Source organism: Dendrobates tinctorius, unplaced genomic scaffold, assembly GCF_039654945.1.
Source record: "Dendrobates tinctorius isolate UK_male_01 unplaced genomic scaffold, ASM3965494v1 ptg000007l, whole genome shotgun sequence".
Taxonomy (NCBI): Eukaryota; Metazoa; Chordata; class Amphibia; order Anura; family Dendrobatidae; genus Dendrobates; species Dendrobates tinctorius.
The window spans coordinates 38,578,716-38,597,590 of NW_027361675.1; the positions used below are offsets into that span (position 1 = coordinate 38,578,716).

At 47.3% G+C, this 18,875-nt stretch overlaps 2 protein-coding genes across 5 annotated transcripts in view; one reads left to right on the forward strand and one right to left on the reverse strand.

The window, feature by feature from the left end:
- The window catches only part of RAD51D (RAD51 paralog D), a 60,827-nt gene extending 49,050 nt beyond the window's left edge, over window positions 1–11,777 (reverse strand). For 2 of the 4 annotated variants that reach the window (XM_073573581.1, XM_073573553.1), the window contains exons 1-4: window positions 11,660–11,777; window positions 11,307–11,375; window positions 8,699–8,798; window positions 714–775 (exon numbers count right to left, since the gene is read on the reverse strand). In XM_073573581.1, coding sequence (XP_073429682.1) covers window positions 714–775; window positions 8,699–8,780 — 144 coding nt within the window. In that variant the 5' untranslated portion in view covers window positions 8,781–8,798; window positions 11,307–11,375; window positions 11,660–11,777. Of the gene's footprint in view, window positions 1–713; window positions 776–8,698; window positions 8,799–11,247; window positions 11,376–11,567; window positions 11,631–11,659 lie in introns of those variants that run through there. The other 2 variants (XM_073573571.1, XM_073573562.1) reach the window with 2 other exon arrangements.
- Window positions 11,725–18,875, forward strand: part of LOC141087774 (uncharacterized) — a 124,085-nt gene continuing 116,934 nt past the window's right edge. Inside the window, exon 1 of the mRNA XM_073573613.1 lies at window positions 11,725–11,838. The gene's annotated coding sequence lies outside the window, so the exon portion shown is untranslated. The remainder of the gene's footprint in view (window positions 11,839–18,875) is intronic.

Here is an 18,875-nt window from a genome sequence, read left to right on the forward strand (position 1 = left end):
GTAGTGCCTTTATAAGGAGAATTTCTCTAAGCCACTACATTACCGTTTCATACATCCCTGGCCCAACACTACCACAAATTCACATTAGACTAATGTCAGCCAAGCCCACTTACATCAACAGGTTCAGTTGACAGTCTAATGTATACGGGGGGACCCTTGAAAGATTATGTCAGAGGATATAAGGATCCAACGTGTCTAATTTCAAGCTGCTGATCATTTTGTTCCTTAAAGGGAATCTGTCAGCATGATTATGCAGAGTAACCTACAGTGTCAGGTTGGGGCCATTATATGGATTACAATGATACCTTAGTTGATGAAATCCTTCTTGTGGTTGTTGTTAATCTTTATTTTCAGTTTTGAGTTAATGATATGCTGGTTTTTCAGGGTGGCCTGTGGGGGGTCTTCATGTGGTGCTCTGATTAGGTATTCATATTGATGACTTCTGACAGGTCACTTATCCCTCACTGACCTGCCCTGTAGGTTACATACTGAGAGATATATATATATATATACAAACATTATATATATATATATATATATATATATATATATATATATATATATATACACACACACACTTTTGGTCTGTAGTGTGTGTGTGTGTGTGTGTGTGTGTGTATGAGACAAAGATTAGGGAACTGCTAAATTTCCATGGGGTGGCATATGGCATCAATGCTAAAGGTATAACAATTCACTATCACACAGTATCTCACCTTGTATGAAAGAGAGCATTTCCTAGCAAGCTCCTCTAAATCAGATGCCACCAAATCAACCACTAGAAAGAACAGGGAAAAAAAAGTAAATTTTGTAGTTACCGCAATAATAACCATTGCTTATCACTCTCCTATAATGAAACCATTTATTCCTGGTTATCATGACAGCCCGTCCTACCATTCACAAATCACAGTTGCTAAGAGGAGAGAATAGACGGTGATTAACTACAGCTCAGCTCCTAGATTTGGCAAATTCTCCTGCTTGCAAAGTGAGAACTACACAGGATTAGAAAAACATGGCTGTTTTGTTCCAAAAATACTAAGGCCCTGTCACACACAGCGATCTCGCTAGAGAGATCGCTATTGAGTCACAAGTTTTGTGACTAACTGACCACTACTGGACAATAAAGCCTTCATAGATTGTAAGCTGCCTAGCGGGGCCTCAGTCCTCTTGGGATCTGTTGAGTTATGTGCTATTCTGTAATGTCTATCGTCTATACAAGTATCCTCTAACATGTAAAGTGCTGTGGAACATGTTGACACTATACAAATAAAAAGATGGATTTTTGGTTCTTACTGGAAAATCTCTTTCTTGGAGCCTTCATTGGGGGACACAGATTACCATGGGTGTATGCTGCTGCTGCTAGGAGGCTGACACTATGCAAAAAACAAGAAAATTGGCTCCTCCCCGGCATTATGCACCCACCGACAGATACCAAGTACCTCAGTTGGCGAGAAAGCAGTAGGAGAAGCCAAGCAACTTTAAACGTATGTACCAACCCAACAAGGGGCTCAAAAAACCCAACACGGTACAACTTAAACAGGGAGGGTGCTGTGTCCCCCAATGAAGGCTCCAAGAAAGATTTTACGGTAAGAACCAAAAATCCATCTTTCTTTATCGCCTTATTGGGGGACACAGATTACCATGGGACGTTCCAAAGCAGTCCCAATGGCGGGAACAGCAATAAAGGAACGAAAGAACAGGAAGGGCTTAGTTCGGCCGATGCGCCACTGCCGCCTGCAGAACCTTCCTACCAACAACTGCATCAGACGAGGCCTGGGTATGAACCCTGTAGAACCTCGCAAAAGTGTGCAAGGACGACCAGGTCACGGCCCTGCAAATTCGTAAAGCCGAAGCCTAGTGACGAACGGCCCACGAAGCAGCCACAGCCCGGGTGGAGTGAGCTCTCACTCCCGGAGGGGGCCGTTTTTCCTGAAGTCGGTAGGCTTCCAGAATGGTAGAACGAATCCAGCGAGCGATCATGGATTTGGATGCCGGAAGTCCTTTCCGGCAACCTTCAGAGATGACCAGCAAGGAATCGGATTGACGAAGTGAAGCGGTCCTAGCGAGATAGACACGCAAGGCTCTAACTACATCCAGTTTGTGGAGTGACTTCTCAAGGGGGTGGGAAGGAGCTGGACAAAAAGATGGGAGAACAATATCCTTATTGATGTGGAAAGAGGATACGACCTTTGGAAGAAAAGAAGGAACGGGCCTGAGAACGACCTTATCCTGATGGAGAATCAGATAAGGGGACCGACATGACAAGGCCGCCAACTCAGAAACTCTTCTGATAGATGTAATGGCAATCAAAAAGGTTACCTTCCATGAGAGAAGGGATAAAGGAATGTCCTGGATAGGCTCGAACAGCGCCTTTTGGAGAGCGCTAAGGACGAGATTGAGATCCCACGGGTCTATCGGCGAATGATGAGGTGGAGCCACATGGGCGACCCCTTGGAGAAAGGTCTTAACCTGCGATAAGGAAGCGGGCTCTCTTTGGAAGAGGATAGACAGAGCTGAGACCTGGCCCTTGAGGGTACTGAGGGACAGGCCCGCATCTAAGCCAGACTGAAGAAAACAAAGTATGGATGGAATGGAAAAAGACATTGGAAAGACTTTATCGTCGCACGAACGGAAAAAAGCCTTCCAGTACCTATGGTAAATGCGGGAAGAGGCTGGTTTTCTGGCTCTGATCATAGTCTGAATCACTTGGTTGGACAAACCTGATTCCCTCAGAATCGCGGCCTCAACGGCCATGCCGTTAAACTCAGAGACTGAGAATTCTCGTGGTAAAGGGGGCCTTACGAGAGAAGATCGGGACGGTCTGGAAGCCTCCAGGGAACGTCCGCATGTTCACCAGCTCCGCGTACCAAGGTCGTCTTGGCCAGTCTGGAGCCACTAGAATTACTGGGACGCCTTCCGATTTTATCTTCTTGACCACTCTTGGGATCAAGGCAAGAGGTGGAAACAGATATGGAAGTTGGAACTGGGACCATGGAATTACTAGGGCGTCGCGACGGCTAGGGGATCCCTGGACCTGGCTACGAAGCGCGGAACCTTGTGGTTCATCCAAGATGCCATGAGATCGACATCCGGTAATCCCCAGCGCTGGCATATCTGGTTGAAAACTGTGGGATGAAGAGCCCATTCGCCTGATGCTAGGCCTTGACGACTCAGGAAGTCGGCTGTCCAATTTTCCACCCCTGGAATGTGAACGACGGAGATTGTCGGAACGTAACGTTCTGCCCAGTGCAGTATCTTTGCCGCTTCTGACATTACTTGCCTGCTACGTGTGCCCCTCAGGATGGTTTATGTACGCCACAGCCGTGGCATTGTCCGATTGAATGCGGACAGGCTTGCCTACGAGGAGAGGCTGCCAGCGGAGAAGGGCCAGGAAGATTGCTCTGATCTCCAGAAGATTGATAGGGAGGAGAGCTTCCTGTGGATTCCAGCGTCCTTGGGCTGTTTTTTGATGAAAAACCGCTCCCCATCCTAGGAGACTGGCATTGGTGATGATGACTTGCCACTGAAGCGGAAGGAAGGACCACCCTTGTAGAACTGACGCTGGCGTTGTCCACCAAGTCAGGGATTGCCTCACTCTGAGAGGAAGGAGAATGGGGCGGTCCAAAGACAGCGTGGTCTTGTCCCAGGTTGAAAGAAGGGACAGCTGGAGAGGGCGAAGATGAAATTGTGCGAAGGGCACTGCTTCCATGGAGGCTACCATCTTCCCCAGAACCTTCATGCAGGATCGAAGGGGAATGGGCGTTGGCTGTTTGAGGAGTCGGATTCCCTTGGAAAGAGCCGCAAATTTTTCCCCTCAGAAGAAACACCCGGGCTAGATTCGTGTCGAATTCCATGCCCAGAAAGGTCAGACGCTGAGTGGGGCTCAGAATGGACTTCTCTTTGTTGACTCTCCATCCGAGGCGGCAAAGAGTATCCAGGGTTATCTGAAGACTCTGAAGGCAGTCTTGGCGGGACGAGCCCTTGATCAAAAGATCGTCCAGATAAGGGATGATGAGGATTCCCTTGGAGCAAAGGATGGCCATGACTGTCGCCATCACCTTCGTGAAAACACGGGGAGCGGAAGCCAGGCCGAAGGGAAGAGCCGTGAACTGGTAGTGATTTTCCTGAATCGCAAAACGAAGATATTTCTGATGTTGCAAACAAACAGGGATGTGAAGATAGTCATCCCGTATGTCCACAGAGCAGAGAAACTCTCCGGGTTCCATTGAGGCCATCACCGATCGAAGAGACTCCATTTTGAAGTGGAGAATCTTCACGTGGCGATTGAGCAATTTGAGGTCCAGGATTGGCCGAAAGGTACCGTCTTTCTTCGGGACTACGAAGAGATTGGAGTAGAACCCTGAAAACCGTTCTTTTGGGGGAACGGGAACGATCACTCCGGCGGAAAAAAGGGAGGAGACGGCCAGGAAAAAACCTGGAGTGTGGGACTGCTGTCTTGGAGGTCGAGATAGGAAAAATCGTCTGTTTGGCGAGGAAGCAAATTCGATCTTGTATCCGGATGCGATGATTTCCCTGACCCAAGCGTCGTCGACAACGGATAGCCAAGCGTCCACGAAAAAGGAAAGTCTGCCTCCCACCCTGGAAGAACTTCTAGGTGGGAGTGATCCGTCACTTGGAGGAAAATCTACCAGAACGGGCGCCTGAAGACCTGGGGTATTGTCCTCTAGATCTCCAGCGGGGAGCGGGTTTGTAAGATGTTTTTTTCTGTTCTCGCTCCCTAGAGGCGGAAGGCCGATCTTGCTGGGAAGATCTCTCTGTGGACGAGAAGGGACGAAAAGGCCTAAACGGCCGGAAACCCTTTCTGTTAAAAAAGCGTTTTGGTCGAGATTGAGGGAGAGAAGTGCTCTTACCACCAGTGGCATCGGAAATTAATTGATCCAGCTTGGCTCCAAAGAGCCTAGAACCATGGAATGGCAGATTGGTAAGCGACTTTTTAGAGGTGGTATCCGCATTCCATGACTTTAGCCAAAGGACTCGGCGTACGGCTACTATGTTGCTGTTAGCCCTTGCTACGCACCCAGCCACATCCAAGGAGGCAGCCAAAAGGTATTTACCCGCATGATTAATCTGATCTGCCAACTCGTCCTGAGGAGCTGCCGCTAAGATGCCCCTGCGAAGAATTTTAGCCCAAGCCGAAATGACTTTCGCCACCCAGGCAGATGCGAAAATAGGACAGAGGGAAGCGCCGGATGCCTCAAAAATTGACTTCGCCAGAGATTCTATCTGCCTGTCTGTTGGATCCTTAAGCGATGCCCCGTCTGGGAGAGATAGAACCGTCTTATAGGCTATACGAGAAACGGGAGGATCCACTTAGGGGGCTTTGGTCCATTTTGTGAGTAAATCTACATCAAAGGGGTACAGGACATCTAAGTACCTGCGGCCTCAGAAGCGTTGCTCAGGGTGCTCCCAGTGTTTGGTTAGAGAAGAATCAAACTCGTCGTGGTTTGGAAAGGTTCGGGATGGAGGCCTTGCTCGTTTAAATGGAACAGAACATTCCTGAGGCGGGGGCTTGTCCTGCTTAATTTCCAGGGTTTGGAAGATAGCTGAGAGGAGACTATCGACCATATTCCGTGTTTTAGATATGTTATCTGCTTCTGAACTAGATCCCGATTGGGGATCATCGTCTGACCTAAGGTCGTCCTCTGAAGAAGGAGAAGGACACCTGGGTGAAGCAGATGGGCCTAGCGAGCTGGAAGACGAGCCAGACAGAAAACGCTTCCTAGAAATCCTACTCGGTCTGTCCCTCTGAAGGTCGTGGTCAGGTGCAGACGACTCACCATGAGAGGCGGTCGGTGCACAGGTGGCTGCAGATAGCTGAGGTAAACGTTCTAGGACCTGGACCAGGGACTGAGATACTTTAGTCAGATCAGAGACCGACTGAGACATTGCAATGGCCCACTCTGGGAGAGGGGAAGTACCCTCATCCCGGGCATCGGTGTGCTCCTGAGAGGCTGACATATCTGAAGGGCTGCAGGACGGACAGAAGGGTGACGACTGACCTGACGTCCACTTCTTTTTACAGCGTGCACAGGCGTAGAAAGTAACAGTGGGATGGAAAGAAGTCGTCGTTGAGGGGTTGAGCATAGGTGGGCTACACCTTGTGGCTGAACTAAACAGAAAAGGACTGCAGAGGAGAGCCAATTTGCAAGTAAGCGCCGAGCCTACCGAGAATCTGATGAGCAGCAGGACCCTGAAGTGTCCCCCAAGCAGCGCAGGAAGCAAAAGAAATTACAGGAGGAAGCTGACTGTGACTTCGGTGGGCAGAGCTTGGCGCCAGAACGTGATTGGACAATGGCTGCGGGGAGGCGCGGTAATAAGGGAGATTGACGTCTCTAAAGAGAAAGGTGTCCTGTGATAGGGTGGAATGGGCGCGGAGAAAGCGCGCCCAGAGTGAAAAGAGTAGCGCGTCCAGAGCGGGGAGGAGGAAAGTGAAAGTGACGCAGTCTCCCCCCCTCCAGGATTTCTAAACTGAGATGGCCGCAGCACCGATAAATAAAGGTGAGCCTGCGTCCCACCGCTCTGAAACCCCCCCTCCTCTGTGATAAAATAACCCCCGTAGATAATGAGAGACCGCTCCATGTGGGTACTGCTGTGTGCCTCTGTACAGAGGGGAGCGCGGCTGCAGTGTGAGACGCGCGGCTGACAATGGAGAAGGGGGGCGGGAGATTCAAACCCAGGAACTGCTGAAGGTGCCAGAGACATGCAGGGCTGAAGGGATCGATCAGACTCTTACCTGACGTCCCTGAAGAGGATGACCGCAGGGACCATGCGTAGCAGGCAGGCCGCTGGGAGAGGTCCTCTTCCCCTTTGTCATGCAGAAGACGGCGTTTTCTTGGTGGGAGTGAAGGAGAGTCTACTTGCTACCGCCGTCTTCATCTCAGCCCTGTCCTGGGAGAGGGGTGAGAAGATGCTTTGGCAAGGACCGGCCACCAGTCATCAGCCCATAGCACCGAATGGTGATAGGGAAAGGTCCTGCCGGCGGTACTGAGAGTTGCGATGTGGGGACACCACACTGCTCGCTCAGCCGCCTGATATGGGAAATCAGGGTGATAGCAACACCCTGTTTCCCGACGGAGAACCTGAAAAATAAATGAGAGAGGATTAAAAGGTTCGACTAACACCTAAAGGAACAAAAAAGGAAACTGCTGCGGAAACCGCCCAAACAATTGACATGCTGCGGTTTGTAAACCGCAGCAAAACCGCGCGGAAAAAACCGCAGCGTGAGCACAGCGTTTTTGAAAACCCATAGGCTTTCATTGTACTGTACCATGTCAGCGGAACTGCTGCGTTTCCGCAGGGTCAAAACCACTGCAGAAACGCAGCAGAATCCGCAACATGTGCACATAGCCTTAGTGAACAGTGACAGTGCGCTCTCTTGTATGATCTGATGTGAAAAACTGACAAGAGAGTGCACTGTCAGTGCTCTTTGTAAGGAGATTAACCGGCAAGCAGAGACCAGCCCTGCCCCAGAAAGGTGAAATAAACAAAAAAAAAAGAAAGTTTTATGCTGCTCTGCAGCACTTATTACATTGTGCTTCCAGTTTAATATGAAACAATAGGTTAATGCTCCTCTTTAATTTGTTCCTATTAAATTTAATAAGGTCAGGTAATATGCAAGTGGTAGAAGTTTGATTAGAAATGCAGCAGAATGGGCTGGAAGTAAACACATGCCACTGTATATACATAACAGAGCTTTTAGGATAAAGCTAGATGACACATATGACACAAGCATGACACAGTTGATGTGCTCACCTTCATGTGGTTTTTGCATATAAACCAAGGTTTCACAGGGCTTTTTTTTTTATTAAATGATCCTAATTTAATAAGTGCAATTTAATCAACATGGCACACCTACAGTAATGAAACTGCTAAACAATCAGTTTCACTACACTGCATCTGTGCCCAGGTATGTGCCTGGCAGTGTGCACAGTCAGGATGGATGCTGAGGCATCTGTCCACCATAGGGACTTAAGGTAAAGAAAAGTATATTGCATGGTATACGTTTCTTTACAGTGACCCTCTGTATAGGAAACCGCGGTCTGTCCATTTAAATACAGACTGAAACAAAATTTTAGCCTCTATCTGGTGAGAAGCTTCCAGCATATGCTGTAGGCTAGGCGCTGACACGCAGTGTGCACCTAGCCTTAGCATGTTCATCTGAGCAACAATGGCAAACAGTCAGACAAACCTGTTTTACAGAATTTGACATAACAGCACTGTCTAACCTTGGGGCTCATTCAGATGTTAGTTTTTCTCATATATGATGAGTTTCTCCCAAATACAACTCTTACCTATTATAGTCTACATGGCTGTTCACATGTATGTGTTTTACGTGGACTACATGAGATCACACAGAAATGTCCAATTTTGAACTGAGTCATGGATCAAACTTGCCAGTACAAGTCTCTGGGTCCGTGTAAAAATCTGACAACAGATGCCATCTTCATGGTGCGGTCTGCTTTTCACAGACTGCTAGGAAAACTTGAAAAACTAAACATACTATAAAACCTGATGAAACCCTAATGGTAAAAATCGACACTGTGGAAAAGCGGTCAGTTATATGCATAAGAGAAAAATAACTGAATGAGGCCTTAAAATGGATTGATAAGAAAAAAAAAACTTGAGATAAAAAGTGAGTGGTTCCCAGCTCAGAGACAGAATGGGAGGTCAGGGGCCCTACCTGTTCTCACATGGTTCTTTTTCAGCAGAGTAATAATATCAGCTGTTAGTCCAGGACAAAGCCCTTCCCTCAAGATCACCATTGTACCAGGTGGTTATACCTGTGGATGAATAGTATGAGATCACTCAGAGCAACGAAGGGTGTATGTGTGTGAGCAGGCTATCTGTCCAGGCGCAAGGGGGTGATCACAGCACTGTCACTGTGTGGTGAGCAGGCTGTCAGTCCAGGCGCAGGTGGGTGATCACAGCGCTGTCACTGTGTGTTGAGCAGGCTGTCTGTCCAGGCACAGGGGGGTGATCACAGCGCTGTCACTGTGTGGTGAGCAGGGGGGTGATCACAGCACTGTCACTGTGTGGTGAGCAGGCAGTCTGTCCAGGTGCAGGGGGGGAGGGTGATCACAGCGCTATCACTGTGTGTTGAGCAGGCTGTCTGTCCAGGCACAGGGGGGTGATCACAGCGCTGTCACTGTGTGGTGAGCAGGCAGTCTGTCCAGGTGCAGGGGGGGGGGGGGGGAGGGTGATCACAGCGCTGTCACTGTATGTTGAGCAGGCTGTCTGTCCAGGCACAGGGGGGTGATCACAGCACTGTCACTGTGTGGTGAGCAGGCAGTCTGTCCAGGTGCAGGGGGGGGGGGGGGGAGGGTGATCACAGCGCTATCACTGTATGTTGAGCAGGCTGTCTGTCCAGGCACAGGGGGGTGATCACAGCACTGTCACTGTGTGGTGAGCAGGCAGTCTGTCCAGGTGCAGGGGGGGGGGGGGGGAGGGTGATCACAGCGCTATCACTGTATGTTGAGCAGGCTGTCTGTCCAGGCACAGGGGGGTGATCACAGCACTGTCACTGTGTGGTGAGCAGGCTGCCTGTCCAGGTGCAGTGGGGTGATCACAGCGCTGTCACTGTGTGGTGAGCAGGGGGGTGATCAGAGCGCTGTCACTGTGTGGTGAGCAGGCTGCCTGTCCAGGTGCAGGGGGGGGTGATCACAGCGCAGTCACTGTGTGGTGAGCAGGCTGTCTGTGCATGCGCGGGGGTGATCACAGCACTGTCACTGTGTGGTGAGCAGACTGTCTGTCCAGGTGCAGCGGGGTGATCACAGCACTGTCACTGTGTGGTGAGCAGGCTGTCTGTCCAGGCACTGGGGGTGATCACAGCGCTATCACTGTGTGGTGAGCAGGGGGGTGATCAGAGCACTGTCACTGTGTGTGAGCAGGCTGCCTGTCCAGGTGCAGGGGGGGTGATCACAGCACTGTCACTGTGTGGTGAGCAGGCTGTCTGTCCAGGTACTGGGGGTGATCACAGCACTGTCACTGTGTGGTGACCGGTCACTGGACCAACAACCTGTATCTCCTGGCGACTGGAAGCGAGCGGCTACAGGGAGGATATAACTTCATTCTCTCCCTGTAGCTGCCCTTCTGATTACATTAATGAACATGTATTTGCCTACAGGTAAAGACTTATTTTTTTAGCTGACAGTTCCCTTTACATAGAGCCGCAGGATACAATCCAATCATCCTCTCCTAGCCACAGGCTGGATGATCGGTGGAGGCAGCGTCGGACAGGCCCACCGGAGAACCTGGCATCTGGGGGGCCCTGGCACCTGCTGGCATACAGGGCCAGCAGTTGCCTAGGGCCCCTGCTACTCCAGAGGCCCCCAGCCAGTGGTGTGTCGCTAATAGCGGCACACCACGCAGCTGCTAATGGGGGCCCTGTGCCAGCGGAGCAGCAGCCAGGAGCCCCTGTCCCCGCTGCTAAAAGGAAATGAATATTCACTGCTTCCCACGCCCACGCTCCACTCCCCCAGGGTCCCTGCCCCCCAGCCTGGGCAGCCGCTATGCGGCAGAAAGTGAGGGCCGGCGCCGCCCTCAATTGTAATGGGAGAGAGCGTCAGATGACGCTCTCTCTCCCATCAGTCCCCTCTGCTGACTCACAGCCGGTGGGCAATGACATCATCTGCTGTGTGTCTGGCAGAGGGGGCAGCTCCTGACACTGAAGCCAGCTGCCGGAAACAGCGTGGGAGCGAGGAGAGGTGAGTATTGTGTTTTGTTTTTTTATCTCTCTCTCTCTATGTCTATATCTATCAATCATCTCTATATCTAATCCACATAGCAAAAAATTGTAGAAAAGAACTTCTATTTTTGGACTTTGCATCTCTATATCTATCTATCCCTATATCTCTATATATCTCTGTCTATTATCTATAGAGTTTTACCCTATGAGGGGGGGGCAGCATTATACCCTATGAGGGGGGCAGCATTATACCCTATGAGATGGCTGCATTATACTATACGAGGGGGCTGCTTTATACTCTGAGGGAGGCTACCCCAACTCCTGCTACATAAATAAGATGTGTACTACCTTATATTATACCCGGATATTAGCGTGTTTTATCGCACAATTGGTGGTCTTGTATTTATTTCTATGCAGCTACATAGTGGGCCCCAAGAATGATTTTCTTTGGTGGGCCCAAGGTGTTCCAGTCCGACGCTGGGTGGAGGACATCTTGTTTGGCTCACTGTGGGGTGTCCTAGTAGTGGGAATCACAACCACCTAACTATATTTGTAGATCTGAGGACCCTTCTCAGGCTGCAGAATGGGGGGCGCGTAACTTTACCACAGAGCGTTGCAGGCACAGGAAGGCGTATTCCATTCCTCCATCCTACAGGGACCCCACCTGCATTATCTGTAACAAGAGACACAAGTTAGAAACCAGCGGTGTACGCTGCCATAGAGGCGATTATGGCCACACATCCTCCTTGCACCATTAGCACAGCACGCTCACTCATACAATAAGGTCACGTGTCATAGGGAATTGCCCTTTAAGCAATTCTCTATTAAGAGCAGAAGTAGAAAACCGGCCCATAAATAAATATACACGGTCATGCAGCTGTCACGCAGCTACTGTTCGGTGTTATCAGCCTAGACAAACAAGTGCAAATGAGACAGGACAAGAATAGCTCCACATACAGCAGCGCAGCCACTACAGGCTCCAGAACGGAAGGACCTTCCGTGATGTCATGAGCACGTGATCAATTGTGTTGTGGGCGGAGTCAGCTGAGCTCACTGAGCAGAGTCAAAGCGTTGCAGAGCGACGGAAAGCCGTGTATGCTGTGTGCAGAGTATGGCCTGACTCTGCTCGTGGCATGGTGAGGAAGAGCTTGTGCAGCATCAATGTACAGAGCTGTATCATGTATGTGTGTATATAATGTGTGTGTGTAGCACAGCTATGTGTGTGTATATAATGTGTGTGTGTAGCACAGCTATGTGTGTGTATATAATGTGTGTGTGTAGCACAGCTATGTGTGTGTATATAATGTGTGTGTGTAGCACAGCTATGTGTGTGTATATAATGTGTGTGTGTAGCACAGCTGTGTGTGTGTATATAATGTGTGTGTGTAGCACAGCTGTGTGTGTGTATATAATGTGTGTGTGTAGCACAGCTGTGTGTGTGTATATAATGTGTGTGTGTAGCACAGCTGTGTGTGTGTATATAATGTGTGTGTGTAGCACAGCTGTGTGTGTGTATATAATGTGTGTGTGTAGCACAGCTGTGTGTGTGTATATAATGTGTGTGTGTAGCACAGCTGTGTGTGTGTATATAATGTGTGTGTGTAGCACAGCTGTGTGTGTGTATATAATGTGTGTGTGTAGCACAGCTGTGTGTGTGTATATAATGTGTGTGTGTGTAGCACAGCTATGTGTGTGTATATAATGTGTGTGTGTGTAGCACAGCTGTGTGTGTGTATATAATGTGTGTGTGTAGCACAGCTGTGTGTGTGTATATAATGTGTGTGTGTAGCACAGCTGTGTGTGTGTATATAATGTGTGTGTGTAGCACAGCTGTGTGTGTGTATATAATGTGTGTGTGTGTAGCACAGCTGTGTGTGTGTATATAATGTGTGTGTGTGTAGCACAGCTGTGTGTGTGTATATAATGTGTGTGTGTGTAGCACAGCTATGTGTGTGTATATAATGTGTGTGTGTGTAGCACAGCTATGTGTGTGTATATAATGTGTGTGTGTGTAGCACAGCTATGTGTGTGTATATAATGTGTGTGTGTGTAGCACAGCTATGTGTGTGTATATAATGTGTGTGTGTGTAGCACAGCTATGTGTGTGTATATAATGTGTGTGTGTGTAGCACAGCTATGTGTGTGTATATAATGTGTGTGTGTGTAGCACAGCTATGTGTGTGTATATAATGTGTGTGTGTGTAGCACAGCTATGTGTGTGTATATAATGTGTGTGTGTGTAGCACAGCTATGTGTGTGTATATAATGTGTGTGTGTGTAGCACAGCTATGTGTGTGTATATAATGTGTGTGTGTGTAGCACAGCTATGTGTGTGTATATAATGTGTGTGTGTGTAGCACAGCTATGTGTGTGTATATAATGTGTGTGTGTGTAGCACAGCTATGTGTGTGTATATAATGTGTGTGTGTGTAGCACAGCTATGTGTGTGTATATAATGTGTGTGTGTGTAGCACAGCTATGTGTGTGTATATAATGTGTGTGTGTGTAGCACAGCTATGTGTGTGTATATAATGTGTGTGTGTAGCACAGCTATGTGTGTGTATATAATGTGTGTGTGTGTAGCACAGCTATGTGTGTGTATATAATGTGTGTGTGTGTAGCACAGCTATGTGTGTGTATATAATGTGTGTGTGTGTAGCACAGCTATGTGTGTGTATATAATGTGTGTGTGTGTAGCACAGCTATGTGTGTGTATATAATGTGTGTGTGTGTAGCACAGCTATGTGTGTGTATATAATGTGTGTGTGTGTAGCACAGCTATGTGTGTGTATATAATGTGTGTGTGTGTAGCACAGCTATGTGTGTGTATATAATGTGTGTGTGTGTAGCACAGCTATGTGTGTGTATATAATGTGTGTGTGTGTAGCACAGCTATGTGTGTGTATATAATGTGTGTGTGTGTAGCACAGCTATGTGTGTATATAATGTGTGTGTGTGTAGCACAGCTATGTGTGTATATAATGTGTGTGTGTGTAGCACAGCTATGTGTGTGTATATAATGTGTGTGTGTGTAGCACAGCTATGTGTGTGTATATAATGTGTGTGTGTGTGTAGCACAGCTATGTGTGTGTATATAATGTGTGTGTGTGTGTAGCACAGCTATGTGTGTGTATATAATGTGTGTGTGTGTGTAGCACAGCTATGTGTGTGTATATAATGTGTGTGTGTGTGTAGCACAGCTATGTGTGTGTATATAATGTGTGTGTGTGTGTAGCACAGCTATGTGTGTGTATATAATGTGTGTGTGTGTGTAGCACAGCTATGTGTGTGTATATAATGTGTGTGTGTGTGTAGCACAGCTATGTGTGTGTATATAATGTGTGTGTGTGTGTGTGTAGCACAGCTATGTGTGTGTATATAATGTGTGTGTGTGTGTGTGTAGCACAGCTATGTGTGTGTATATAATGTGTGTGTGTGTGTGTGTAGCACAGCTATGTGTGTGTATATAATGTGTGTGTGTGTGTAGCACAGCTATGTGTGTGTATATAATGTGTGTGTGTGTGTAGCACAGCTATGTGTGTGTATATAATGTGTGTGTGTGTGTAGCACAGCTATGTGTGTGTATATAATGTGTGTGTGTGTGTAGCACAGCTATGTGTGTGTATATAATGTGTGTGTGTGTGTAGCACAGCTATGTGTGTGTATATAATGTGTGTGTGTGTAGCACAGCTATGTGTGTGTATATAATGTGTGTGTGTGTAGCACAGCTATGTGTGTGTATATAATGTGTGTGTGTGTAGCACAGCTATGTGTGTGTATATAATGTGTGTGTGTAGCACAGCTATGTGTGTGTATATAATGTGTGTGTGTAGCACAGCTATGTGTGTGTATATAATGTGTGTGTGTAGCACAGCTATGTGTGTGTATATAATGTGTGTGTGTAGCACAGCTATGTGTGTGTATATAATGTGTGTGTGTAGCACAGCTATGTGTGTGTATATAATGTGTGTGTGTAGCACAGCTATGTGTGTGTATATAATGTGTGTGTGTAGCACAGCTATGTGTGTGTATATAATGTGTGTGTAGCACAGCTATGTGTGTGTATATAATGTGTGTGAAGCACAGCTATGTGTGTGTATATAATGTGTGTAGCACAGCTATGTGTGTAGCACAGCTATGTGTGTATATAATGTGTGTGTGTAGCGGAGCTGTATGTGTATATAATGTGTGTGTAGCACAGCTATGCGTGTATATAATGTGTGTGTAGCACAGCTATGCGTGTATATAATATGTGTGTAGCACAGCTATGTGTGTGTATATAATATGTGTGTAGCACAGCTATGTGTGTGTATATAATATGTGTGGCACAGCTATGTGTGTATATAATGTGTGTGTGTAGCACAGCTATGTGTGTGTATATAATGTGTGTGTGTGTGTGTGTGTGTAGCACAGCTATGTGTGTGTATATAATGTGTGTGTAGCACAGCTATGTGTGTGTATATAATGTGTGTGTGTAGCACAGCTATGCGTGTGTATAATGTGTGTGTGTAGCACAGCTATGCGTGTGTATAATGTGTGTGTGTAGCACAGCTATGCGTGTGTATAATGTGTGTGTGTAGCGGAGCTGTGTGTGTATATAATGTGTGTGTAGCGGAGCTGTGTGTGTATATAATGTGTGTGTGTGTAGCGGAGCTGTGTGTGTATATAATGTGTGTGTAGCACAGCTATGTGTGTATATATAATGTGTGTGTGTAGCGGAGCTGTGTGTGTATATAATGTGATCTCCAAAATCAAAACCAAAGTGACTGCACTGGAGAATGTGTTTATTCACCATTACTCTGAAGAGCGATCCTTTTTTACTGAGTAAACAACATTCATATCCAATGGGGGTGCTCAGCAAAGAAAATACAAGTCTGTTCTTATGTTTCTTGAAACATAATGTGGCACTCACCTGATGGATTAAATATTCTAAAGTCCTTTTTATTTCATCCGGATGAACAAGAGACTTTGTACAGGATTTGTGGGTTAGGGAGGCATGCAGGGAGCGTGCAGGTGGACGACAGACGTTTTGCGCAGCAAGCGCTTCAACCTGGACCCATTGAAGCGCTTGCTGCGCAAAACGGCCGTCGTCCACCTGCACGCTCCCTGCATGCCTCCCTAACCCACAAATCCTGTACAAAGTCTCTTGTTCATCCGGATGAAATAAAAAGGACTTTAGAATATTTAATCCATCAGGTGAGTGCCACATTATTTTTCTTGAAACGTGTGTGAAAGGTGACTGCTGACTCGACACATGTCCAGAAGATAGTCATTGACATACTCCACAAGAAAATTAAATTTTGCATTTCATTTGGAAATCAAGGTCCCAGAGTCTGGAGGAATAATAATAATACATTTTATTTCTATAGCGCTGACATATTCCTCAGCACTTTAAATTTCAGAGGGGATTTGTACAGACATTACAGCATAACAATAATCACATAGATTATAACAATTACCAAGAGGAATGAGGGCCCTGCTCGCAAGCTTACAATCTATGAGGAAAGACCCGAAAGGTGGGTGGTAACAGTTGCCCTGATTGTATGGACCAGCCATAATGTTAAGTGTGTAACAGTACAGACACAGAGGGCTAATGGATGCATAAAGCATGTGGGAACATGATGCGGGGAACCTGGTTATGGTAAAACTTTTGGCTGTGCCACACAGGGATAGATTAGGTTAATGTGTTGAGGCGATAGGCCAATCTGAATAAATGCGTTTTCAGGGCACGCTTAAAATTGTGGGGATTGGGGACTAATCGTATTGACCTGGGAAGTGCATTCCAAAGAATTGGCGCAGCACGTGTAAAGTCTTGGAGACGGGAGTGGGAGGTTCTGATTATTGAGGATGCTAACCTCAGGTCAACAGCAGAATGGAGGGCGCGGGTAGGGTGGTATACTGAAAAAAGGGAGGAGATGTAGGGTGGTGCGGAGCCATGGAGGGCTTTGCGAGTGAGGGTAATAAGTTTATACTGAATTCTAGAGTGGATGGGTAGCCAGTGTAATGACTGGCACAAGGTAGAGGCATCGGTGTAACGATTGGTGAGGAATATGATCCTGGCTGCAGCATTCAAGACAGATTGGAGAGGGGAGAATTTGGTAAGAGGGAGACCGATTAGAAGAGAGTTACAATAGTCGAGACAAGAATGAATAAGAGAAACAGTAAGAGTTTTTGCAGAGTCAAAAGTAAGAAAAGGTCGAATTCTAGAAATGTTTTTGAGGTGCAGATGACAATAGCGAGCCAGTGATCGAATGTGGGGGGCAAAGGAAAGCTCGGAGTCAAGTATGACCCCAAGATAGCGGTCATGTTGCTGGGGAGTAATAGTGGAACCACACACAGAAATGGCAATGTCAAGTATAGGTACATTAGTAGATGGAGGAAACACAAGGAGTTCAGTCTTTGACAGGTTCAGTTTCAGATATAGTGAGGACATGATCTTAGAAACACAGCGTTTAGACAATCGCCGGTGTTTTCTAGAAAGGCTGGCGTGATGTCAGGAGAAGCATACAATTGGGTGCCATCAGCATAAAGATGGTACTGGAAACCAAATCTATTGATTGACCAATAGGGGCAGTGTACAAGGAGAAGAGGAGGGGGCCTAGGACTGATCCTTGAGGAACCCCAACAGTAAAGGGAAGGTGAGAGGAGAAGGAACCGGCAAAAGATACAGTAAAGGAGCGGTCAGAGAGATAGGAGGAGAACCAGGAGAGAATGGTGTCCTTGAGGCCAATGGAACGGAGCATAGTGAGGAGGAGCTAATGATCCACAGTGTCGAATGCTGCAGAGTGATCCAAGAGAATTAGCATGGAGTAATGACCATTTGATTTAGCTGTTAGTAGATCATTAGAGACTTTAGTGAGGGCAGTTTCAGTAGAGTGTAAAGAGCGGAAACCGGATTGGACAGGGTCAAGAAGAAAGTTATCAAAGAGACAGCGGATAAGACTGGAGTGGACCAGGCGTTCCAGGAGTTTAGAGATGAAGGGAAGATTAGAGACGGGTCTATAGTTAGCGGCACAGTTTTGGTCGAGGGATGGTTTTTTAAATAGTGGATGTATGATGGCATGCTTAAATGAGGAGGGAAAAATACCAGAAGAGAGAGAGAGAGGTTAAATATTTTAGTTAGGTGAGGGGTAACAGCAGGGGAAAGGGACTGGAGGTGATGTGACGGAAATGGGTCACTGGTGCAAGTGGTTGGGCAAGAAGATGCAAGGAGCCTGCTTACTTCTTCTGTGACTGGTTCAAAATCAGAGAGTGAGCTAGATGCAGTGGGGGAGGGAGGACAGTGCATGGTATGAGGTGATTGGGAGATAATTTCCTGTCGAATCTGGTCAATTTTTTCTTTGAAGTAATTGGCCAGATTGTCAGCTCGGAGCTCCGTGGTTGGGACCTGTACTCTTGGGTTGAGTAGAGAATGAAAAGTGTCAAAGAGACGTTTCGGGTTATTGGACAGTGAGGTGATGAGGGTGTTGAAATAGGTTTGTTTTGAGAGGTGAAGGGCAGTGTTGTATGTTCTAAGCATAAACTTATAATGGATGAAATCTTCGTGGAGATTGGATTTTCTCCACAGACGTTCGGCCCACCTGGAGCAACGCTGCAGGAAACGTGTTTGCAGGGTGTGCCAGGGTTGTCGCCATCTGTGTTGTGGTGTTCTATTTATAGGGAGGAAGAGTGGAGAGGCCATTCATCTCAGGGGCACATGATCAGATATTAGTCTGAACTATCTGGCTAACAGGTAATATCTCAGGGTGTCGAATGCCCACTTGATGGCCAAGCACTCTCTCCACAATGGCATAGTTCTCAAAGGAGGAGAGTTTCCTGCTCAGGTAAAGGACTGGGTGTTCGTCGCCATCTATTACCTGTGACAGCACAGCTTCTGAACCAACTTCAGATGCGACCGTCTGGAGCACAAACTCCTTTGTGAAGTCTGGTGCAACCAAGACTGGTTGTCAGCACACGACGAGCTTCAACTCCTGGAATTCCATCTATACTTTAGAGGACCATTTGACCTTTGTCGACTTTGTGCCCTTGAGAAGATGAGTCAGGGAGCAGCTATCATGGCGAAGTTCAGGATAAATCGCTGATAATATCCCACAATCCCGAGGAATGCCCTGATCTGCTTTTTGGAGACCAACTGTGGCCACTTCTGGATTGCCTCCACTTTGTCAACTTGTGG